Source organism: Caloenas nicobarica, chromosome 1 (genome assembly GCF_036013445.1).
Source record: "Caloenas nicobarica isolate bCalNic1 chromosome 1, bCalNic1.hap1, whole genome shotgun sequence".
NCBI classification, from domain to species: Eukaryota; Metazoa; Chordata; class Aves; order Columbiformes; family Columbidae; genus Caloenas; species Caloenas nicobarica.
Window position 1 is genome coordinate 14915539 of NC_088245.1, and position 25813 is coordinate 14941351.

The following is a 25813-nucleotide window of genomic DNA, read 5'->3' on the forward strand; positions in this document are numbered from 1 at the left end:
TTTGAAAATACCAGATGGCAATTAGTATAATAAATATATTGCTTTTTCCATTTTACTCCAAATCAAGAATGTAGTAGGGTGATATGATGCAAAAAAAGCTATCAAAATCTTAACTAGTTATACATGTTTTTACATGGTTGTATATTAGATACAAGAGGTAAAATACATCTACAATGCCATAGCAAAACTCCTATGATCCTATAATCTAGACTAGGCACAATAATCTCACACTTAAATCTAGATCAACAGATGAGATTGCATGTGGAAGATAGTATGCTATCATATCTAGTTATTTACATATAAATTTTGTACATGATTTCTCTCTCTGTACAATGTAGGTAACGATTAGCGAAAGTATGCTGAGAAAAATATGAGAAAGCCAAAGGGATTGAAAATGGTAAAGAATTTTAAATAAATTCTGCATTGTTCAGCTATTTCCCTGTGAAAGGAAAGCATTTTTATAATTCACTTTTGGCCCAAAACATATGAATCACAAACAACAGATGGCCATTATGAAAAGTTTCACATTTTATATAACATAAGGATTGAAAAACTCAGGTACAATAACAAGGAAAAGAAAAACTAACACATTTGAGCTAAGACTGAAATACTTATATTTTAAATGAATTCTGACTTCTATTTGTACTATTTGATAAATGAGATATAGCCAGGTTTCATTCATTGTTTAGATATCACAGTGAGAAATCTCCATATAATTCAAAAATAAAAAGAACAAAGTGAAATATTATTTTCTCAAGGTTTTATCTGTAAATCCTGTTATCCTCAACAGAAGCTATGGGACAGTCAAAACCAGACAGTTAATTTCACAATCCTATTTATTTTCATCCCTGTTGTATGCCCATTGAAATTACATTCTTTCTGTACACACAGACACAGAAAGCAGGTTTGACCTTAAATATTTTTAAACAGCTGTATTATCAGTGGTTATTTACTATATGTATATGGCAAAACAATCTTTCAAATAAAATTCCCTCTCCTTTAAAGCCTTGATGTCCTTAAGCCATCTGCAATGCATGATGTTTAGTGCATGCACCTATTTTTGTCAGGATTTGAACGGAATGGATTATTCCTCGAGAGATGAAGATGGCAATGCTTAACTTTCTTTGACACGGCTATAGAATTCTAAGCCTATGAGAGTTTCCGTAAGAGAAATACTGTGCTTAAAAATGGGAAGGCCGAAGACATTAAAGGAAAAGCGTTCTTTGAAAGATAAAAGCTTTATTCAAAGGAAGCTTTTCAAAATGGTAGAGACTACCAACAGTCTAATAGCTATTAATACCTACAGACACACAGAAAATAAGATAGTTAATTTGAGTTATATAAGAATACTTACAGGCTTTTGTTGTGGAGCTGTACTCACTAAAAAGAAAAAAATAAAATTTTAAACATATTTTTACAAAAACAACTCTATAAAACCAGAAAGTAGTAGAAATTATGTAAAAATATTCTTAACTAAATATAAGCAATTCTTTTTTTTCTTAGTCAGATTTTTATTGGTATTTAGAAGTACCTGCTGCCTGAAATACTTTTATCTCTCCATTAGAGCATCTGGAATTGGAAGGAGCTAGCATCAATTTCTATGTACTCTGTTGTGGTTGGTGGAGAGTTAATCAAAGTCAGAAAGGAAAGTCTGAATCAGTAAAGAGTGGACAGAAAATCTTAAACGACTGCAGAGTTGTCACAGATGAAATGTACATAGTCATCTGACTGAACAGGTATAGAGAGATTTCAAATAGCTCCGGTAATATCAAAGATGACTACTGTGTTGCGCTCAACAGAATATTCAAATACTCATGTTTCCTCTGTTCTGACATGAGGTGGTTTGATCACTAGGACTGAAGGAACAGAGAAGTGCCGATGGCCAAGCACGGCCAGCATGGATCTCTTCCTGAGCACCTCTCCAAAGGACACCGGCACTGATTGGGCTGATGAGATTCCAGCACTAACTGTGAAAATGTACAGAACGGCAACAAGAGCCACACGACTCCCCCACTCCGCCCCCAGATAATCAAAACCAATGGAAATAACCAAATATGGGAGACAGAGGCAAAGGGGAAGAGAGAAAGAGGAACTGAACGGGGGAGGAGAACCTCTCATGAACTTCTTCAGACACACGGGCGTATGGCGATTAACAAATGCAAAACAAAAAACTGAGACAGTTGAGACTTCAGACATTTTTTATAGGGTTCAGCTCCTGCTGCTAAGTTCAGTGAAAATCTGCTTGTATGGCCCTGAAAGGGCAAGGTTCTCCAAAAACATTCTTAAACTTGAGCACCATCACTGCTCTAAACCAGGAAATCATGCAGAACCTATTCTTGAAATGCTGTGAAGAAAACACATCTTCAACTCCTGTGTGGAGAGCCACAGATTTAATTACAATTTGCTAAGAACAAAGTGTGGTGGTAAGAACTCCATCAATATATTCCTTAAAATGATATTTATTTTAATGTCAGGAAGCAATATAAAGGCTGCACGAACAAAAACAAGTTACTTCCCACACAAATAACGTACAGTCTTTAGCTATATAATTACACCTCATGTAAAATTCAATGCAATAAATTAATAAGATTTTGCACCTTAACATATATAATGCTGTGAAATATTTATGGATTTTGACGACAGTGTTTGTTCCTGATACAGCGGGTATTTTATTATACATCAAAGATTTTAATCTGTAATATATTTTCTGACAATATTACAAAGGTATTTAAATGTTATTTCTCCACTCCCTGTAGCTGATGTGCTGGACTGGCAAATAAATAGCAACCATGGTATTAAAGATCACTAGAAAAGCCACAATTCCTTCTTGTTCGCATTTACTGATTGCTGTGAACTTCTTCACCTTAGTTTCTCCCAGCTAAACATAACGTACAGTTCCTATCTGAACTCTCGGCAAGTTTAACATAAAACATTTCACATACAGTGCTAGGGAGAAGGTCTTATCACTAATTCAGTTAGGTACAACAAATTCCATTTTCAAGGCTGAAAAACTATGGACTTTTCATTGCATACTGAGAATAAATTATGATTGATGAGAAGGCAGATAATTTCACAGGATGCTGATGAACTTGTAATGGAACCAGACACATATTTTAGATAAGATTATTAATTATTGTCAATATTAGAGATGCAAGGCTTCAGTGAGGCTAAAACCCAGCCATTAGAGCTTGTGAGGTGGGAGGAGAGTAAGTTTATACCAATAAATCTTTTTCTGTATCTGGAGTCCCTGAAAACTTGAACGTGCAAAACTGAGAAGAAAGCATTTCCCTGATAGTTTCCAGAGCATAAATAAGAACTAACTAGACATCTGTTTTTCACATGCAACTATGTGAAATGTTAGTTTTCATGAAACTAAATATTGTTAGCGTTAATATACTGGTGGAATTTTACTACACTGCATTTAAATACACTATCATACCTGCTGAGCCAGAGGGGGGAGGAGCACCAGCTTTCTGCCACTCAGTTGCTTCTGCAGCCATTCTACGAACATAGGCATCGTCCACGCACATCAAAATGTTTTCTGGCTTTATATCAGTATGAATGATCTTGCACTTGCTGTGTAGATAATCTAGACCTTGAAGTACCTAATTACAAAAGGATTTTTAAAAGTTTTATTTTAATTACCCAGACCAAGCTAAACATATTTATTAGTAGTACAGAGATGTTCAACTGATTGCCTGTATTCCATATGTGGCCTGATAGGATAATTTATTTAGCTCATAAATGCAGTTACTGAGATGTTCATGAGTAAGACACTGGCTGGCTGATTTGCCTTCATGACAGCAACCTGCTTTCAGACTTCTGTTTCCCAACTGCTCTGTAGTTGATCTGCACATGTGTAAAAAGAATTGATACATCTTCCTTTGAAAAAGGAATTTGGCTGCTCAGTCAGAAAGGCTGATCCTCACTGGTTCATTATTTGAAAGACAGTTATTTGAAAAAAAATCACTCCAAGTACTACATACTGTAACTGAAGCCTGGTTTGTAAATAACCATCTTACAATTGATTATTTTTTTAAAAAAAGCAAAAAGGGAAATGTGGTGTTGGGATGAAATGCTAACTATAGTTTCCCTTAGAATGCCAATAGTAATTCAGCTTTTAATGTGACAAAGAGGTCAGATAAGGATTTGTCCACCTGTATTTGTCACATGTATTTTTCCACTAGTCTTTCATAGTCTCTGCAGGCTAAATTCTGCTAGCTCATATCAAACTTGCATATCCAAAGTCTTAAAAAAAGCACTCTGGGACAAAAATTAAAATATGATTTTTATACAACAAATTTCTCAAATTCTGACTGGAACAGAAATACAACAGCTTGTGTGATTTTACAAGTATTTTAGGTAAGACCTTGGTATGATAAACTGTGGAAGTCGATTACTACAATTACTTAGTACAGAATAACGTAACAGTGTAAACCAAGTTATTGCCATGATAACCTACAGAAATACTGTAGAAAAATATCAGCAAGAAAAAAAAAAGGCAGTAATCTATCTGACCCCATTTAGAAGACTTATTTTAATTTTTAGAGAATGTTCTCCAGCAGGAAACAGACCTCCAGACTCATGAGCTCCAGCTACAAGAGCATCCTCCCACTCTAGGTATTTCATAAATAAACTGGCAAGCTCCTTGCTCTCAGGATCCTTTAAGACACAACTAGCTAGAGTGAACTTTAGAAGTAAAATGTGTTGCTTCAAATACCAGTAACAGAACACAAAGACATTAGTCTACCACCCCATCCTGAGCTAGTACCAGAGCTGGAACATCATCCAGCACACGAGGTAGCTCAGGAGAAGAACAGCAGCAGCATGTGTACAATATTTACACTCAGGTTAATGTATCCTAGAAACACCTCCAGTGCACAGCTCGGCCTTTGCCAGTTCTGGAGCCAGACCAGAACAGTAACTGTTTGGAAAAGCTTTCTTGACACGCCTGTATAAAACCTGTGCATTCACTTGAGCAGCACTCAGCATCAGTGCCAATGGTACACCTAAAAACTGTTGCGTTCCTGATGATTTGGATTTTTTTCCTGCAGATCCAAAATATGCTTGACTACTTGCCAAAGCAACTGAAAGAACATACAGTACGTCTCAAAGTAAGAAATGTTAAAGAAAGGTTGGTTTATACTGGGAAGGCAGTTAGTGGTTAAGTGACTTCAAATTTTAAAAGAGGCATTAACAGCAACATAAAGATGGATTATAATTGTCTCTTCCCTCCTCCACTACACTACAGACCATCTTACAAACTACCATTGAATATGTGTAATTCTGAAGCCAAGAAAAAAAAATATTCCAGAGTACACTGAAAGCCATCAACATTCAGAAGAAAAAATATCTGTTCCACTGCGATACGCAGAAGTGGAATTAACGTGAAAGTAGATTCGATATCTCCCACTTTGAAAAGGTAGCCTCTCTCCCTTTTAAGTAACAGTGCTAGAAGGACAGCTTTGTCTTTAATTTGGCTGACGAGTCTTTTTTCAAAGAAAAAAAAAAAATAGGACATTTTTTACAATCCAAATCAGTTCTATGACTTACCATAAAGACCATTCTGCTAGAACTTTATCATTAGAAAGAACGTTGTTAGCTGTCTTGAAATATGGATCAGACTGCTTCATCCTGAAAACTGGAAGTACATTATACCACTAACCAAGTAAAGAAATGTATACTACAGGGACATGCTTTGCTTTGTGCTCTGAGACGATGGAGAACAGGGAAAACACTCCTAGTTTTTATTTATTTGTCCACTGAAAAAGGAAAAAAATGACATGGGTAATGTATTGTGACTGAAAAATTAAAACAGATCCTGTTACCACAATGAAAAATGTAAATCAGAAGGCTGTATTTTTTCCTTTGTAAATGTCACACAGCTTCACATAAAGAAACTCGTAATTTGCAGTTTCTAATTAATATTAACTTTTTTTTTTCTTTTTCATTCAAGCAGACACACTGCATTGACCCGTTAAACAGATTATTTACTACACTGTAGATCAAAGCAACAGTTAAAATTTCCATTGGCCATTGACACGATGCCCATTTCGGCCTCAGTTTCAGACGATGAACATCTCAAAAGAGACAGATGCTACGCATTTTACAACCCAAAGTAAGGATTCCAGAACTAAATAAATGGACACTTCCAATCATTTCCACTGAAAAAAAAGGAATTGCAGCAACTAGCCCTTTTTTCAGTTCTGCAAGGTCTTCTCTTGCATGACAGTCATATAACTCTACCCCAGGGGGAAAAAAACTGCTTGAAAACAAAATGAAATTTCTTATTAAGAAACTCAACTCTCAGCTGCATTTTAAAATAAACCTAATTTTGTTCCAACACTCAAAAGTACTCAAAAATTGAAAATATGTTTTCCCAATCATAACATAAAAATTTCCTTTTCAACTGTAGCATGAAGTTACAGTACTTTCTGAAACAAAATGTTTTGCTGTACAGTAACACCAGTGCAATAATTGAATGGTTTCATATTCAAGTTTCGTAAATAAGTTTTTAAAACATGTAGCACAAGTTTTGTCTGAGTAGAAGAATAAGGATCTGTATTATATTCAATGAGATGAACAACCTGGAAGTCTTAATGCCACTCTCACTAGTCCAAACAGTTCATTCCAACCTCACAGAAGTTAAACCTTTTTAAACTTTCAGGACTAATCCGTTCCTCTTTTTTCAGGTATCAAGTGTTTTCATTACTTGAAATTTTTACCTTTGCTTACATTCGAAGAGTAATTTAGGTTAGACGATTGTGTGATTCAAACTCTCCCTAAGTCATACCAGCTTCCAAGCTGTATCTAATGCCAAAATCAGGGCAGCCTGCTTGGAGCCTTTACACAGGTCATTTCTATCTCCTAAGAAGAAGACTCCATAACACCACCTAACACTGTAGATAACCTGTTCCAGTGTCTGACCACCCTCACTACAAAGAATTTATTCCTAATATGTAACCAGAATTTCTCATTTTGTAACTCATGTACATTGCTTCTTGTCTCATCTCTGTGTACTCACAAGAGGAGTCTGGCTCCATTTTCTCTATTTGTGCTGAAGAGATCAAAGGTTTTCCCCTTTATCAGCCTTTTCTTCTTAAAAACAAACAAATCAGTTCTCCCAAGACCCCTCATCCACCACAGGCTGCAGCTCCCTCATCTTCTTCGTGGCCTTTCACTGGACTCACTTCAGCAAGCAAGCAAGTCCTGCACTTGGGAGTTCAAAACTGTAGAAAGTCCTGAAGGAATAAACCAGAGCCCCCATTCTGCTGCCTATGCCCTTGCTAATGTGGCCTGCTACGTGGTTTGCTTCCGGCAACACAGGAGCCACCATTGACTCACGTTCAGCTTGTCTACCAGGACCCCTCGTGCCAAGCATGTCATCAATCTTCACATTTTCAATTAGTTCTTCCTTATTCATAACCAGTCTGGCAAAGTGCAGCTCCAACTTGTCTCCTCGCTGAGACACACCTCACCCCACGCTGAAAAATTGTCCTCAACACACTCCAGAAATTGCCTTGACTGCATGTGCCTCATCAGAGCACATATCAAGGTGGTTGAAAGTCTCCCAGCTTATTCCAGTTGTCAAACGAAGGTGCTTCTCATCTACTTCTGAAATCGGCAGCCTGTAGCAGACACATATTTAGCGTGATGTCATCCTTGTTGGTCTCCCCTCTGACACCATCCTACAGCAAAGACTCAAACATTTAAGCTCAATTCCTCTTCCCTCACCGTTCTTTCTAAAGTGCCTTTATCAGGCTACTGCTGCTCTCCAGGCATCTAAGCTATCCCACCACACCTTTACTATCACAATGAGGTTGTATGGATTTCTAATTCCTGCCCTTTGTTCCCCACGCTGTATGCATTCGTATACACCACTTGAGTCAGGCCCCCCAGTCACGATGATCAGAGAAAGCCTCCCCCTAATTCCGTCCTTCAGCCCCCTGTCCTTGTTGACCCCACTTCTCACTGGGTTGCGGTCCTCATCCCTGAAGATCCCATCTGAAGTCCTCCTCTGCTAGCTTACAGGAGCCTGTTGGCAAAGATGCTGGGAAGCTGGGTTCAGAAGTTCGCACCTTCCTTCCAAAAAGGGCTTGTGCTCAGCTTGGATCCATTCAGCGCTCTGGCTCACAGCCTGTTTCTGCCAACAGGCAGCATAACTGAGGTAAGAGCAAACGGCAGCAGGGAGCTCCTAAACCTGGCTCTGTGGCTAAACCCAGTGCATCAAAAAACTACATCATAATTTCTCAGGTTTTGGCTAAACTCCAGGACAATGTTGCAACCAAAGTGAAAATGTTCCAAACAAACAAACAAACAAAAAAAAAAAAAAAACCACCACCAACAACAAAAAAGGCAACATTTACTGGAAACGGTGGATATTTACACGCACGGATAATACAAATACACAGATTCCCATTTCTCAGTAGGCAGCTCGGTTCAGCTGGAGCACGGCCTTACTACAGCTCCTCATTTCTGGTATCTGAGACACCTACTTGTATAGATACTAATGGACCTAAAATTTCAACTGTATGCTAACAAACACATCCATCAGGTTATTTAACTAACTCTGATTAAAGAACTGACAGGCTGATATTCACCAGTTGACATACAATAATAATTTCAAAGAAAGTAACTACATTAACAGATTGCTTATTAATAAAATAGAGGTAATGTTGATGAAAGGCAATACAAGTTACCTAAGCACCACAATATTTCATTCGTCATCTGTAGGTATTAATCTATGTGCTGTTAATAGCGCATACAAAATCAGAGAGAGATCATTTTTCCTGCTGAGACACTACTTCTCCTTAAGATCATCTCTCAGCAATTTGATTTTCATGGTATAGCAAAAGAATATATTTTGAAAGAACATGCCCAGTGAAATGTTTTGAACGGTTTCATCTCTGACTCCATAAAAACTTAAATACACACAGACAATAATTTTCAAAGAACAGTTTTTTCCTTGAGAACTTGTTTTTCAGAGACACAATTTTTGTTCAGTTTTATAATAATATATTATTTCCCACTGTTCTGATGTTTTATTTTCCAGAAGATCTTATTAAAAAGCATGACACATCAACCAAAACTGCAATTGAATATGAATACCCTTACAGCTATGAAAAAACTCATTGCTTCAAATATTTATTTTCTAAAGCAGATCAAGAAACTCCCTCATCAGTGGGAAATCTTTATAAAAAAACAACCAACAAACAAACAACTCAGCATTCAGAAATGCAGGCTATCCAGAAAGATGCTCTTGCAACTCTCCCCTGGGATTACCAGTAAAATGATCACATCTTAGATATTCGTTAGTAAGAATTCAGCTGAAATATCGTCATTCTGAGCTTCAAACTGTTATAAATGGTGGAAAAAAACTAATGAAAACATTAATACATCTTACCTGTCGAATTATACTTTTTACACAACGGATGGGAAGGCCTTGATAATTGGACTTGATTATCCATTTTAGGAGATGATGTCCAAGTACTTCGAAGACCATACAGACATCTGGGATTTAATTAAGGATAATTTCCAAATAAACTTGTTGGTGAGATCAACACAAATGTTTGTGTACTGGCTACAGCAATCATCACCCTGTTTAGAGGGAAAACAGTTCCCCCTAAAACGAGGAAAACATGGTATATGCTTTGGTACTACATTTCAATTATATATAAACACATACAAAACCAGTGCCCAAATGCAGAACAAATTAAAATTTTAAAAATTAATTATGTAAATTTTGTCAGTTACTTCTAAATATTAACAATAGCATTAGGGTAGAAAATGAAATAAGTAATTGTAAAAAAATACATTTATTTTTGCTTTCTTTGAAACAGTTAAAAGTATTGATTTAGTCTATTATCTCTAGTTTCTAATCTATTTTAAATTAAATTAATAGAAGGTTTTAACAACAAAAGACTGCAACAACAGTGTTCTAGACAATAAACCATAATAAATATCTTTTTTATTAGGCTCAATTAAGAATCACTCGCCAACAAAGACTAAAGTAGTAAGAGAACGGATCTCTTACCACGTACAGTTTTAACTATAGAGAATAATGGTAATCACCAAAGAACTCAGAAACAACAAAAATGCAGAACTCGGAAGCAACATGCAAAAAACCACAATGCCAAAAAGTTTAATTTTACACAGCATCTACTACTGGCCACCAACAGAATCCAACAGTAGATGATCAGGGAAGAGTATTAGGAAAAAAACAAGATGTTGGAACTTCCAGTGATTTATGGTTCAGGGACTTCCTAAGTTAGAGATTCTACACTTAATATACCTGGGTAGGTTATCTCTCTCTTGAGGAAATATTCAGATATTCAAGCTAATTGTAAGTTTTACCACTCACAACATTCCAGCAAGAAATTATACAATTCGATTAGACTGAGTTAATCCTCAGATATGAGCTTGGAATGACTTTAATGTCCCTGGAAATCAGAAAGAATGTTAAAATCTTAACTACATGATACTATAACCTTACAAAGGATAATGTAATACAAATAACAGAAAATGAATTAATTGACAGATACTGCAGGAAAATCTCAGTGGATGAAATTAGACAGTCTGTGTATCTCAGAGATCATTCATAGGGAACTACACTGTTAGGGGAGAAATCTTACCCAACTTCTCTAAGTTTTATTAACTAGCGCCTTGGCAATGATCTTAGAGTCACTGTCTTAACTTGTGTCAAAATGAGACTTACCTTTGTTTATGGATCTACCATTTATATTCTTCTCAAGTAGGTGTCTATATGCAGAAAACTAACTCAAGTTTTAAAATTACCTCCCCTAGGCTGGAGTTAGACCAAAGTTAAACAGTCTCAAGACTGGGCAAATTTAAAAGGTCTCAAGACTGGTCCAAAGCACATTGTGAAGAACTGTAACATTTCAATTGCTGCTACCTGTTCATCTCACTTCATGTTCCTTAATTCCTGTGTTAGAGGAGACAGTGAACAGTCATTTCCCAACCATATCAATCAAGTCTACTCAGAATGTTATAAAACTCTGTTCCATTCAGAAGAGGAAATAGTCTTGGTTACTGTACCACACAAGCATCCAACAAACAGAAGTGACTAGCAAAGCACGCAGCCACCAAAAAGGATGAGCAGAGCACATTAGCTCTGCAGGGCTTATTAACTGAGCCCACGCAGTGAAATTGCAATGTGACAGCAACACAGATTGCAGAAAGGCAAGACACTGCAGCATTCAAAAATGAAATTTAGGACACCCACCCACAGTCCTTCAGACCACTGCTGCTGCAGACTCTCCGATTCACATTCCTGCCATTCCTTGCACTTACAGGAGCGTTAAGCCTTGCCAGTAACCAGAATAGCTGAGAGGCAAGGAAGGGGAGAGCACAGAGAAGGCAGGCGCAAGGAGGAATGGCAGGGGCAAAGACAGGGAAGGCCAAAAGAAAGAGAAGTGATGTCTACCTGAAAAAAGATTGCAACGTTTTGCTGGGAGGACTTGGAGAAACTCTAGGCATGTTCAGTACTGGGGAGGCAACTGGGACGGGGAGAAGACATACAGGAAGGAGGCTCAGTGTCTGGAGTAGGTATGTGAAAATGGGACCATTGTCTTATTTATTATTCTGACCTGAGAAACTACCTGTAAGCCAGACCGCTCACAACAAAAAGTTTGGGTAAAGCTGTGCATTAACTATTAGGAAACCAGCCTTGCAAGCCTCAGGATCTTCCTACAGGACCAACATCTTCACAGATGAGCGTGTCCAAAAAGTCCTCCAGCAAAACTAAACCTGAAGCCCACCCAGCAGACATGACAGGAAACATTCTTCAAAACAGTCTGGGAAATGTCTGAAAGGGGGAAACTGAGCAGAGAAGCAAAAGTGAGAGCAAACATAACATAATATTAATCAGCTGACAGGCTTCAGTACTTAAAACTGTTTGTCTTGACTAAAATCCTACCTATAACTATCTACCTATCTACAAACACACATTACAGGAGCATTTAGAAATCTGATGAAGGTTAAGGACTAGTTAAACTAAATGAAATAAGGCTCTGGTACCAACACAGAACACTTCTGGATGTATCTCAGTCACTTCTGGATTGGCAGCAATTTAGGCTCTATGGCATTTAACTAATGCTGTATATTCTTTGGAGATAAATGTATTGCAATCATTATAATGTTTGATTGTGCCAGGAATGTTTCCTTCTTTATTTTTTTACTTGTCTCTCCAAACACTTGTTTCATTATATGCTTATCTGAATCTTTTACTAAAAATGCTGCATTCAAATAAACATTTATTAAGGCTCTAATAAATATCCAGTGCAGATAAACATAATAATCTACACTTACTGAAAACACCAAAGAGCCCAAGTTCGAGTATTCTGTTATTTCCTGAAAAAAAATCATAATTTCAATCTTCTAAAAATGTAGAAGTAGTTAAAAATTATCAGTCTAGTGTGGCATAACACACAATGTTAAAACCCTTCTGTATATACACACTTATTACAGCTCTTAGGAGAAAGAAGACTGTTTTCAGACACGCAGCGCAGGCCAACGACTCTGCACATTCCCAGCTCTTTGCTACACGGTTCTTGACAAGTTTCCCTGTTTGGAAGCTCCATGACATTTTGTGATATTAAGACATCCAGAGGATTCACCCACCCCTCTTCTGTCTTGCTTTAGCTTTTAAATGTATTCCATAACCAATAAGCAAGCCTCTATGAAGCATATGTTGTTTTAATTTACAGTGAAGGAACAGATATTTAGTGACTTGCCCAAAGGAAGTTGAAAACAGCAGAGCATGGAAAAACTCTCAAATTACTGTGTTTCCCTCAGCCTGTTAAACTCAGTAACACTAACGTAGCACTAACATGGCATTTTTAAAACAGAAACAAATAGCAGCAAACTGTTAAAATCAGTAACCTGCTCCCTCCCAAAAGAACCTGCACCAAAGATTATTTTTTTCTAGAAGATAAAAAGGAGTTGATAAAATAATCAATGCAACCACACACTGCTCAAACAAGCAATGCAAATTAGGATGCACAACCTGTTCACAAGAAAACTCAAAGCATAAGATACCTGATATTGTATTCTCAGTGGTGGTTAGGACTTCAACAGACTTCCAGCTGTAATTTAAATTTAAGTCTAGCATCAGCCCATCCTGACTACTGCACCTTTCTGAAAGCTGCACTTCCAGTAAGGCAGGAACATTCAACTTCCACAAAAAACAACTCTGTACTGCCAGAGTCCAAAATGAAGGTAAAACTGGCATAAATCATTATCAGCTGTCCAGTTTTAAAGCTGAACTGAAAGCTTAAAGCTTTAAAGCTAGCTGAACCCGTATTTTTCACTAGTGCATGGTCTCTTTTGGCTTTGTCTACTTAAGTGCTGTATTTCAAATAGATAAAGTTTGAATATGCTTTCAAAATATTATCGCTAACAAAATTTACCCTTCGTGCTTAGAAATGGTTTTCACCTTTAATACAGATGTTTACATACACGTAAATCTTTGCAATAATTTAAGAATGTTATTGGGAAACTGCTCTGTTAAACAGGTTAGAGTTATTTCTGTGTATAGTTATAAATGCATTTTCATATTCCCTATTTCATATCAGTGTTTTACAATGAAAACAGTAAGTCAAAATTTCTGAGTTCTAAAAATAATTTTAATTATTCTTCAGTTGTACAGCTGTCAGCTGAAGACCTGAAGTGCTTTGGTCACATTATTTTTTTGTGAACATGCTTAGACAATAGAGATATTTACAAAATACTTCTTACCAAGCAGCTCAGCTCATAAAATAAAACCTATTTTTTTTCAGCATGACAGCAGCACCAAGAAACCCTTAACAGGGTTCTTAGCCTCACTGTGTTAAGCAATTTCCTTGATCACAAAGCATCTATATTCAGGTTGAAATTCATTTCAATTTGATGATAAAACCTAGAAAAAGCAGGCTATGGTAACTTCACCCACATTCAAACAGCTTTCTACCATGGTAGCCAACCACTGAAGCAACAAGAAACAAATCAAAATGGGACAAAGAGAAAGCTGTTAAGATGCTGTTCTGTTACTGAAAATAACTTGTCCTCACACTCTCATTTATCACAAACTCAAAGGCTTCATAACTAATGTCAAGAGACAAACGGATGGGATGAAAACCACTTGCATGCTCGCCCCTGAAAGCACGCTGTGGTGTGGGCATTCAGATTTACCCACAGTCACCTCCTCGTCTGCTCTCCTGGAGGACCAGCGCCTGTGAACGGCATCTTAACCTGAGCTGCTCAACACTGAGGGCACATCACCAGCAGCAACTTAGTGTTCAGCTCTCCAGAGCTTAACTCTCTGTCTGGTAGTACGACACCATGAACAAGGAGGTCTGCTATTAGGGCTCCAAGTCACAAACACACACATAAATACCAGTTGTAAGAGTAAATGAAAGCACAGTAATATAGTAAGCTTCTAAAAAATCTAATTAGCAAGGATAACTCATTTTAGCTCAACTTTTAAAATCAAATATACTCATAGACCCAAAATTTTGCTTGAGAACAACATTCAGAGAACCATATTCATTCATATTTTACTTTGTCTCTCTCGTTACCTTTTTTTGCTTGTTTTTAAGAGCAGCATTCAAAGGTAAAGCTTTAAAACTTTTGCCAGAAAAGAGGTTAACACCTGGCCAAAAGAGGATCACGTGAACAAGAGAAGAACCTCCATAACCTCATGCTTCCCACAACGAAACAGAAACCAGCGTCTTCATGACACTGACACTTTCTTTCCCTTTAATAGTCCAGAGCAAAACATATTTCCTGTAAGCCTCGGTTATTACAAATTATTCAATAAAACTCCAGTTTTTAAGTAAACTAACTATCTCTAGTTCTGGCAGAGCACGACAGGATTCATGGCAGTTTTTTGGGTTTTGGTTTGGTTTGGGTTTTCTTTGTTTGTTTTGGTGTTGTTGTTGGGTTTGGTTTGGTTTTTTGCATTGTGTTTAGAAAAGCGAAGCTACTTTCACTCCAGTGAGTGCATTACACACCGGACTGCTCTTTGCATCTACATGTATTTTGGTGTTTCTATGTTACAAATTCAAAGTAAGACTAACCAGAAAAAAGCCAGAACTAAATGCTTACTTATCTTAGTAGGTCTTTTTTAATGAAGATGCCATGTTTTCAAAAGGATACGAATTCCATTCATTCCAGAAATTTTGAAATCATCAATTAGCTGTACAACCATATCCTTGTTGGGATCATTAGGGTCACTTTCACGAACCTAAACAATGAATGTAAAGATTGACATTTTAGGAAAAAAAATCACTTTAAAATACTAATTAGTTAGTTTTCTACATGAAGTTAAACAATATTTTGGAGCTTCAGATATCATGGTTACACATAATAAGCCAGCTATCTATAATAGGAAAAAAATGTAAGAGAAGTTCAAAAATAATATTCCACTCCTTTTTTTAAAATTCATTATTACTATTATTATTGGTATTGAGCGCTGTATTGCATGAGTGATACTTACACATTTGAGCAACTTTATTTCATCCAAGGCTGTCTCTGTATAATGCTGGGCACTTTTTACAACTTTCATTGCAACAAACCTTTTCCCCCTTGAAAAGAGCAGAAACATTTTCAACACATGCTCTGAGTATATTTTGCAGGTTGGTACATTTTAAATAGAATATTTCATAACCTAATGTATTCTGACAGAAAACACTGAAATTACACTTAAAACCAACTTTTAACAGTTAACAGCCTGATTTATTGAACATTTTGTCTCCATGATGCTAATGTCTTTAAAAGAGGAACCTGGTTACATGTTTTATCATTTAGTCAAGGTATAATTATATTTTTTCATTAAAGACACAACAGAAATAAAAACATGAGCTTACTCTTGTATGTTCAAGACAACATGCAAATTCAATAAGCAAAGCTAATTTGTCAAAGAAAACAGAATTACACTTACTTCTGAGAGCTTTTCTAAACTACACCCTTAGCCAGGAGCAAAAAAAAAACTGCAGACACCTTTCCACATAAAAAGATAGCAAACATTTACATAACTTTATCATGCATGTGTAACAAAAGTTACTGCAAACAAAATAAAGTAACATATTAAGAAAAAAGAGAATGGAAATAAATGGTTTTCTTACTGCATATCCCAGCATAGCCAGACCGTAGAGAAGTGTCCCCATCCTAACTTTCTAATAACATGATACCGGCCATTGAAAAGATCACCAATTTTCACTGGATGATAGCCTCCTTTCATAAAAAAATCAAGTAGAAAAAGAACATTCAGCAAACAAACAATAATTCCCAGGTTTTCAAGTAATTCTTATAGTATAAATTTTCCTCTTCAAATTGTCCTGTACTATAAATAGGAAATCTAAAGCAAATTTTACTCCAATGTTAAAAATTCTGCCTTGGCCTGGAGGGAAAACACTCATGTCCTGTAACTACGGTAGAGTTTATTCACCCTTCTCTCTTATGGCTTTTATTTGTGGTAATATTACCATCTGCTCTCTATTTCCCCAGGCTTATCTTTCACTTCAGAGAGTACAGGAAAGATCTACATTATTTCTTTATCATATGTGAAGCTTCTCCAGTCAACATATTTTCGATGATTGCAGAATCTCAACAGAGATTGTTTTAATCCCCATTTGCTTTCTAGTAATAAAGGCAGCAATAAAATACTTCTTGAGAAAACCTTAAGAACTACGCAGGCTTGACTGACGCTCTTCTGCTCAGTTCCTGACCCACAGCAGCAACGCATTTTTGTCACGTCTGAGGTTTTTATAGTGAGGAAGAAGAGACAGCAGGCAGCTATGGGCTTTGTCTGAATTGCTTTTTAATTACCAAAGTCTGCAGTCCTCACTTACACCACTACACAGGTCCTCAAAAGCCCCACTAGGCAGAAAGGCCAACAGGACAGAGCAGGCTGGAGCTCAGGTTTCTAGGTGGTGTAAGGAGGTATAATGAATTTTTTATTTCCTTTGTATTTTAAGAGGCATTCTTCCTCTGAGTAAAACCAGGGAAGACAGTGATCACACAAGATTATTATTTAGACCTTAACAAAGTAATAATAACATCCACAATTTGGGCTAAATTGCAAATAAATAATAAAGCTGCACCATGCAACCCCCCAGGACATCACCAGCAGCAGCCTCAGAGCAGCTGTCAAGGAACCGTCTCTTCTGCTCTTTCTCATCCTTCACAATGTCATGCCCCGCTGTCCTTTGGCAGGATCCTCAGTTATTGACTGTTCCACTTAAAATAAGGAAAACCTTAGACTATTTTCTCTAAGTTGCTATATTTGTCTTGAAATCCCCTGAAAATCTTGTTAGAACTGGTGCCCAGTTAAGACAACAATGTGAACTTATCACTTAATTCCTTGGATTTAAAATAGGGACTCTTATCTCCTTTTTATCTGTGGAACAGCAACATCACATCTGGGTATATTTGCATCATTTCTTTGCTAATAAAATCTTTTGCCTTAACAGAAAATTTAACAGATTTGTGAACTTTTCTCAAATGCTTCCAGAGCAGATTAATAATTTTAACACAATTGCATGACAGAACTATGAAGATCACCTATTCAATGTAACGATAAAGCTTAACCAGTGTATTGCTTTAGATGTTGGTATGTCTAAACTGAAACTCCAAAAACACACACACAGCTTCAATATTTCTAAGGTGTAAGTTCAAGCTTAGCAGGCACTTGCTCGTTTGCTCACAGCCTCAACCAAAATCCGAACCATCAGACACGGCCGCAGCTGCCCAGGCAGAGCCTGGAACCTCTGGGGCTGGGGCACCGGGGAAGCCAAACTCACAAGTGTTCGCCTCGGCCAGGCCGGTCTGAACCAAGTGACAGTGACAGACGACTTCAGATGGGCAGCACAAGTCCTGGCTACACAGCACCGGCTTCACGCACCCCCCATGTCCCGATTTACACCACCGCAGAGTGTCGAGAAATGAGTCTGTGTTCACCGGGCACAGCTATGAGCCTGAGATGCACAGACAGACACACAGAGCTCAGTCTCTGCTCCCCCAGCCTTGCAGTAAGGTGTCCAAGTTTCACCTTTTCCATGAAAACTTTGCACAAATATATGAAGACCCAGATACGAGAACAATCTTTAAACTTTTAACCCGTGAAAACCGTATACTGACTATCACATGCAATATTTCGCTTCACAAATCATTAGGTATGCAGACATCAATGTTTTCAGATTAAAAGGAGCAAAGGAAAAAGAATGCCCTGGTTCAGGAGCCATAACAGGGCATCACAGGACTGAGACACACAGAGCCAGGCCAGGACCCTGCTTGGGGGAGACCTGCCCTTCCCTCCCTCCATCACAGGGAAGGGAATGGTCATGACAAGCTGCCAGGACAACCCACAACCACCCTAAAAAACTCCCTTCCTTTCCACTGCTGAATTGTGTCAGCCTCAGCAACAACGTGCAACATTGCCAGAGGGAACTCCTTACTTTTCAAAGAAAAAACAGATTGGTTTTGGAACACCTGATGGGATTTACACTCCAGGAAAGGCAGGGAGACACTGACTTACTGAGAGCAAGTGTTGACTATTACGCTGTCTGCTTCATTTGCAAGAAACAGTATCAGTCACATATGAAGCCCAAGTTTATCACAGCTTCATTATTACAGAAATTGTGCTGAATAAACTCACATTTACAAATCCATACTGACAGAAACATTAAAACCAAAACTTTAATTTTTCTATAAACTATCCTTGCAGTAACAGCTGATGAAAATATTTTGAATAAATACAATCATTTTAACATGGGTATTGACTGATTTAAAAAAACCAACCAAACAAAAAATTATTACTCTCTGGTAAATTCTTTCCATAAAACTCTGTCCAGGATGATGATGTGATAGATGTGACTGGAAGATTAAGAGAACATACAGCAACTTTACCTTTCCATTACTGAAAAGGTTTGCATTTGTGAAACGACTCAAGTCTGCTGACCTGAAAGCAAGAATTATGTAAAACACTTGCACATAATTCACTAGCACAGCATCATTTCTTCTTATTTTTGTCCTGCATGTACCATTGCATGAAAACAGAAAGAAGTATGAAACATCATTTTCTGTATAATCATTATTTCTTTTGCAAACAAATGTAATTAGAAAAATGGAAAAATACTTAACACCTAGTTTAACACCTCTCTATGATTTGCAAAAGAGATTTTAAAATTCAACAATACAAAAATTTCTAGAATGTTTTACAATTTTCCTAAATATCTAGTCCTATTAAATATTTTTTTAACAGTTACATGGCTCCAGATGTATATGAAAACACTCATAATTTGTGCAGCCTTTTGCACTGCCAGAAAGATACAAGTGGGCCTTCAAACATATAAAACAATGTCCAGAAGTCATTTTTTTGCACTAAACAAAATATTTGCTTTTTGACACGTTAACAGCATAACATTCAACGATGAAGAATTTAAATAGTGGTAAACATATGTCGCTAAAAATAGTTTAGGTAAAGAAGTCTTATAAGTCTGCCTCTCTGAAAGCAGCTTTTGGCATACTTGTGCTTCAAAGGGTCAAAAATAATCAAAACCTTGGGACAGCTTTTTCCACTCACAGACAGGAAAGAGAACACTCTACAGAGGAAATCAGTCAAAGACACCGAAGTCAAGTTAATAAACTGGGGGTCAAGAAGTTATTTCAGTAAAATCTACATACTGCAAGAATAACAATACTATATATGTAAAAGTCATCTTATTTTGGTCCCTACAGCACCGTCATAACTAATTATAGCAATACGCCAGCATATGTTACAAATAGCAACAGTGGTTGTACATTCTCTGAGTACCTATACCTCAGAAGGTACTTTCTACTGTCCTAAGCCACAACAGGAGCAACTTTGGAAATGATCAGTTACCATTCCTTTACGCATTACTCTCCAGTTATTCATGTCAGCAACATATTCATTTACAGGTTCTGGACAACTGGGTAAGAACACGCTTAGTTAAATGCATTTTAAAAACTGATGTAGTTACATGATGAATGTAATTACTTAAGTTCTTCATGATACAGAAAGTATTTCTAAATAGTAGTAACAAAAAAGCATCCTTGCAAAATTAGCTGGTTGAGAAAAGTTATGTACTTTTGGAAAAACAATACTGGCATTTGAAAGTATACAATGTATAAGTGGCACTGCTGATAATGTAACAAAAAAACCTGTTGTGCTCTTTACTGCATCACACACAGAGAAAAAGTCTCTCTCACAGCCAGCTAGCTCCATGCACTCAAGAAAGAGGGTCAGAAAAATGAGATCATTATTCCTAAATATCTCCTGAATGTATTGGTAATTGTAGCTGGCTAGTTCTATGTTTGTATAGGGAATTATTCTCTTTGTGAACTGGATGAATGGGAGACATCTCCAGGGGGCAAAGAAGATGATCAGAGAAGCAAAGAATTCCAATTATATCCATGACACGACAGACTCTTGAAAAAAATCTCCAAGTGTTTCAAGGCTTTTCAGAAAAGAAGAAAAAAACCAGCTTTGTTGTCTAAGCACCCCTCAAAAAATCACATAGTTGGACTTTCAGTATCTCCATTCCTTAAACAAATAAAGATTCAGAGAGCATTGAATGTAAATCCAGAGACACCAAGAGAAGTCATTTCACAGATGTGAACAGGCCCTGGAGGACGCCCCCAGGGAACAGAGGTCAGGCTGCTTCACACCCAGGGCTGCTGTTGTCTCTTTCACATCAGGTGCTAATTCAAACTAATCCTATTTCCTGATTAATAATACTATTATGACTATTTATTAACCACCATGTAATGTACTGAAGATGTGAGGCCAGCACATAGCCACATATGCTTAAAAATAAAAAAAATAAAAATAACAACAAAAATACCCTTGTAATGGGAAGTACCATTAACAGGTAAAAAGTTGAATGAATTTAAAAAAACTAATTATATACTCCCTCATCAAAATTACCCTCCTATGAAATTTCAGACTGGGGTTGAGAACAGATGAACTATGCTCTGTGCCTCACTCAAAAATCCTGGGAGATGACATATAAATGAACCAAAGCTTGAACCATCTTTCATACACTTCCATTGATTCAGAGCTTCAAGACCACAAGAACTGAGAAGAACGGAAGTTCCCTTTGATTTTTCAGGAAACCTGCAAGTATTCTTAGTTAATTTTAAAAGCATACAGTTCTTGCTACTGACTTGCTATAGTCACAGAGACTCTAGTTACACAGGTAACTTAGAAGCAGGCTATAAACTTAGACTACTTTTTGTTTGTTTTCTGATCTGGCTTCTCCAGATGGTGACATTTTGGAAGAGATACTGGAACACAGACAACAATGGATTATTTGAAATTAAATGCAGCCCTTACTTTAGGGAAGAATTAAGTGAAGGCCCTGAAACGCTTAACCTCAAGGAAATACAGATGTTTACAAGTAAACAGATGTTTAAACAACAAAACTCACTGATGGAAGATGTTACAGATACCAAAAGAGTTATCTTAAGGAACAAATATGTTGTAACAAACAATTTTAAGAAAATACAAACATGCTTTAGTGACATGTTTTTCTTTGCTGCAGACTTCAACATTTAGTTTGAGTTTACTGTTTGGTTTTCACTACTGGTATCTGTAAGTCACTTAAATATTTCAAATATCACATACTAATAAAACTTCTTACACCAAAATGAAATAGTCACTTTCAATTGTTAAATCTGAAAATGCAAAACAACTCATTCCAGGCTGAGAGAAAGGATTCTTAAAAAAGCACATCTCCAGGCTTACACAGAAGCTTCTGATTATATGACACCATCATATTTGACACAGAAACTGTTTCTTGATATGAGGAATACGGAATACCAGATATAGTCAGTTTGGATACAGTGCTTTTAGGCTGTTCAAAAACATTAATCTTAAGTGATAGAACTTTGATCTTTCCTAAAATTCACACCCTTGAAATCTACTACGATAGATAATCCAAAGTTGATAGATCTGTTATATATGATTTTTCATGTAAGTACAGTGTACATTTTAACCTAATGGGATCAGATTTAGAACTTTAGCAGTGACATTAAAACAAACTTAAGTATTTATACCATTGTACTGTAGTCACGTGTTTTTATGCATTTAATGGTATTTTTAAATGAATATCAATAATCACAAAAATAAAGGAAATCAAGAGCTAAAACAAAGATGTAGAGAGCCTCAAACAATGCTGAGGGCTATGAAAGACAACATGCAAAAAAGAAGCGTTTAATACCTTGGGCTGGTGCAAGTGAGAGAAGGAGGGAAAAAAAAGATACAGATTAAAAAATAAATATAGTTGATGTTGTCAAAGGCATCAAGGTATTTTAGAACCTTTTGGAGTGTGGGAGGGCTCGTTTGCTTTGTTTTGGATGGTTTTGTTTCTCTTGCAACTAACATCAATCACAAAGTTTCTTCTCTGTTCTTATAACCAGGACATCGCGAAGAAAACAGGGATACAATATTTGTATAGTTATTGCAAAATGTATAAATAAGCTACGGCTAAGTGAAAAAATAAAGCTGAAGACAACTGTGCATCTGGACCTGAAACGAGCAGTTCATAATTCTTGTATAAATACTTTTCGTAATTAAAGATTAGGTCTTTAAAAACCTCCCAAGAACCAGACTCAAGACTTGCACGGCAATGTTCACCCTCATTGGCAGTGCTGAACTGCACACACCTTTACAGTAATCTGCGGGATCCTCTTGCTCCTCATCGTCGGACCCTAAAATCTCCTCCTCTGGCTCTGGCGGGGTCGGCTCCGGCAGGGGCGGAGGTGGGGGCGGGGGCGGAGGTGGAGGTGCAGAAGGAGCTTTCTGTTGAGGCTCTGGCCTGAAAATGAAAGAGAGAGCACATTTAGTAATACGGGTAAACCCAGACCTTCAGAGGGGAGGAAAAAACATCTCCGGAAATGAAGAAGTGAAGCGTGTCTCACTTATGTTCTCACTGTCATCCTCCAGACCACCTGGGGACCCCAGGGAGGCACGGACAGAGAGGCACCTGGCCAGACCAAAAGCAGATCTCAAGTGATTTTAGGCTTGACTTACTCGCTGGAACAGCTTGTAAAAGATATATGAAGTATACAAGCAGAGGAAGAAAAGCTCCCAGACTTCCTGACAAGTAAATGAGATGTTAGACCTGTCTTCTTGAGCATGACTGAGAAGAAATATTTTTCAGAGAGTATCAAGCTATTCAAAAGCTCCTGCCTGCTAGCTGAAGGAAGAAAGATCTCATGAACGCACAGCAAGAAACACTCTTCTAGCAACACTGGCCCGAACCAGGTGTCTTAATCCACTTCTCATCTGTAGCTCCTACCAAGACTATGGAAAGCTGTATCAATATACAAAATACTGAAAACAGCTATTAGGAAGAGAGAAAAATTAAACTTCCTAGGCAGCCTATGGTGCACTCCCAGAACACACACAGCACGCTTCAATATGCAATAACTGGGGAAAAAAAAACAACCAATAAAAAACCCCGACAAAACAACCAACCAACAACAACGACACACACACACACAAAAAAACTAACCACGAGCCACACACAAACAAAGCCACCAAATCCCAACACGGCCACCAACTAAGAGATGTTTTTCTGACTGTCTTGCATCTCCAGTTCAGGAGAAACAAAAAAAAATAGAAGTTTTATACCCTATTCTGAGAAAGGCTGTACTTGGTATTTCTGAACACCTACAAATTACATTTCAAAATTCTGAGTATTTTCAATACATGTAAAAAATGAAATCCAGGCTTGAAGCATACCTGTTTGTTAAATAATTAAGAAAGCCTTCTCCAAACGTAGTTATTTTTTATATTCATACTTGTAGAAATAAAAAAATGTATACTTGCCAAATAATATATTTGCAGAATATATTTGCAAAGTAACTTAAACCATTTGCACCACCAAAAGCTGCTATAATTTGTATTTATATCTACTTCAAATCTAAGATGTGTGAAAAACACCATATTAACAGTATTTTGCGATTCATACAATAAAAAAATACAAATCTGTAATTTGCTAATTTTTCAGCTCCTAAAATGTAGATGCAAATACTGCCTTGATTATGAGTAAAAACTATATTTATATCTATCCTACTCTTATAGTCCTCCTCCTTATAATTCCCTCCACCACTTTTTCTTTTTCCACACTGCAATTGTTCCAGACAGACAGAGCATTTGGAGTTGAGGAGTACGCAGTTGGTCAGAAATACATTCCACTGGCAACAGGCGCCGCCTGCACAGCAGCTGCTCCTCTGCCTCTGCTTTAAAGGACACCACTGAAACTGCACACATACCAAATTTATCTGCCTGCTACCCTTTCCAGATAATAACATTCTTCTAGTCATTCAGTAAATGGTCAGATTTTAAAAGGAATATTTTGAACTACTTTATTAATGGTTTAAGTTATGATGAGAAATCTAACTGAATAAATACATAAATGTAATTTTTAACCACATAAAGCTTAGGACAGAATAGAAGAGAGAGAAGGGATAGTTTGTTGGATAAATGTTGTTAGGAAAAAGTTCTTCACAGAAAGGGTTGCGAAGCATTGGAACAGGCTGCCCAAGGCAGTGGTGGAGTCACCATCCCTGGAGGGGTTTAAAAGGTGCATAGACAAGGTTCTTAGGGACGTGGGTTAGTGCTAGAGTTAGGTCATGGTTGGACTCGATGATCCTGAGGTTCTCTTCCAACCAAAATGATTCTGTGATTCTGTAAACAACAAATATGTTTCCACGTGCTCCTACTTACATAAATTATGCTTTTTTTTCGCCTTTATCTTTCCTCTTTTGTTCCCAACAGATATCTCTATATTGTACACTGCAAGGAGAGCAAACCAATACAGTGAATGGAAGACGCAGCACACTCTCCAAGCAGTTAATCTTACTACGCCTTAGATTTATGGCTCTCCAATAGCTGGGTTCATGGTGCCAGCCAGCTGATGGCCCCACGCCGGCTCTGATGTTGGCAGAAAGCTTTAATAAAATAAATCAGCGTAAGGATCTACACGGCAAACCCTGAAACCTCTGCTGAGCACGAGACCATTTGGGATGAACAGATCAAGAACTATGAACACTCAAAAAATTAATAATGCTAATGATGAGCAAGAAAAATAAGGCACAGTAAAACAGCCTGCACTTCATCAATAGGTCTGAAAGCAGCGTGCCAGGTAACACGGGCACATCCCTCAGCGCTTGGACTCCTTTTGGACAGTACCACCATTTTACTTAATTCTGACCACTAGTTTCCACGTTATTATTTTGGTCACATAAGATGGTACAAATATAGCAAAACCTAGAGTAATTTAGGGTGATGTGGTACAACGGCCATAAGTCAAAAATCCATTAAAGTTGTGTCGATTTTGTCTTTTAAAATAACAATTATTTGCTCTATTTCTTCACATGCTAAAGACAATACTTTAAAGAGAATTGGAAGGATTTCTGGAATTGAGATTCATACATTTTGTTTCTCATTTTGGAATCAACATCAAGGAATATCAAGAACCTCCCTCCAAGAACAGAAGTATACAACCCAGATTTCAAAAAAGCCAATATTTAAATTTATTCCTAGGGAAATAAAGAAAATAGAGCTGCTTCTGAGTCTTTTTTGAGCTACTATTTTTGATTTTGTTTTGAAGAGAGTTATTCTTTTCCTGTCTCCAATCCTAGTTGTATATGGTATTCAGGAGTGTTATTTTACTGTCCTTTGCGGGCGCCACAAAGGAAGGAAAGGTATTATTTTATTTCCTTCTGGAGTTATTTATAATTTTATCTGCAAATAACAAAACTCTGATTTAAATGGGAGAAGATCTTT

General features: G+C 37.1%; 1 protein-coding gene across 5 annotated transcripts in view; it reads right to left on the reverse strand.

Moving 5' to 3' along the window:
- The window catches only part of SRPK2 (SRSF protein kinase 2), a 143633-nt gene that overhangs the window by 26390 nt on the left and 91430 nt on the right, over window positions 1–25813 (reverse strand). For all 5 annotated transcript variants that reach the window (XR_010608047.1, XM_065658689.1, XM_065658687.1 and 2 more), the window contains exons 3-9: window positions 22684–22835; window positions 16122–16230; window positions 15494–15581; window positions 15154–15241; window positions 9404–9510; window positions 3440–3605; window positions 1355–1380 (exon numbers count right to left, since the gene is read on the reverse strand). Coding sequence is in view for 4 of the 5 variants with exons in the window: in XM_065658689.1 (XP_065514761.1) it covers window positions 1355–1380; window positions 3440–3605; window positions 9404–9510; window positions 15154–15241; window positions 15494–15581; window positions 16122–16230; window positions 22684–22835 (736 nt within the window). In the remaining variant the exon portion in view is untranslated. The remainder of the gene's footprint in view (window positions 1–1354; window positions 1381–3439; window positions 3606–9403; window positions 9511–15153; window positions 15242–15493; window positions 15582–16121; window positions 16231–22683; window positions 22836–25813) is intronic.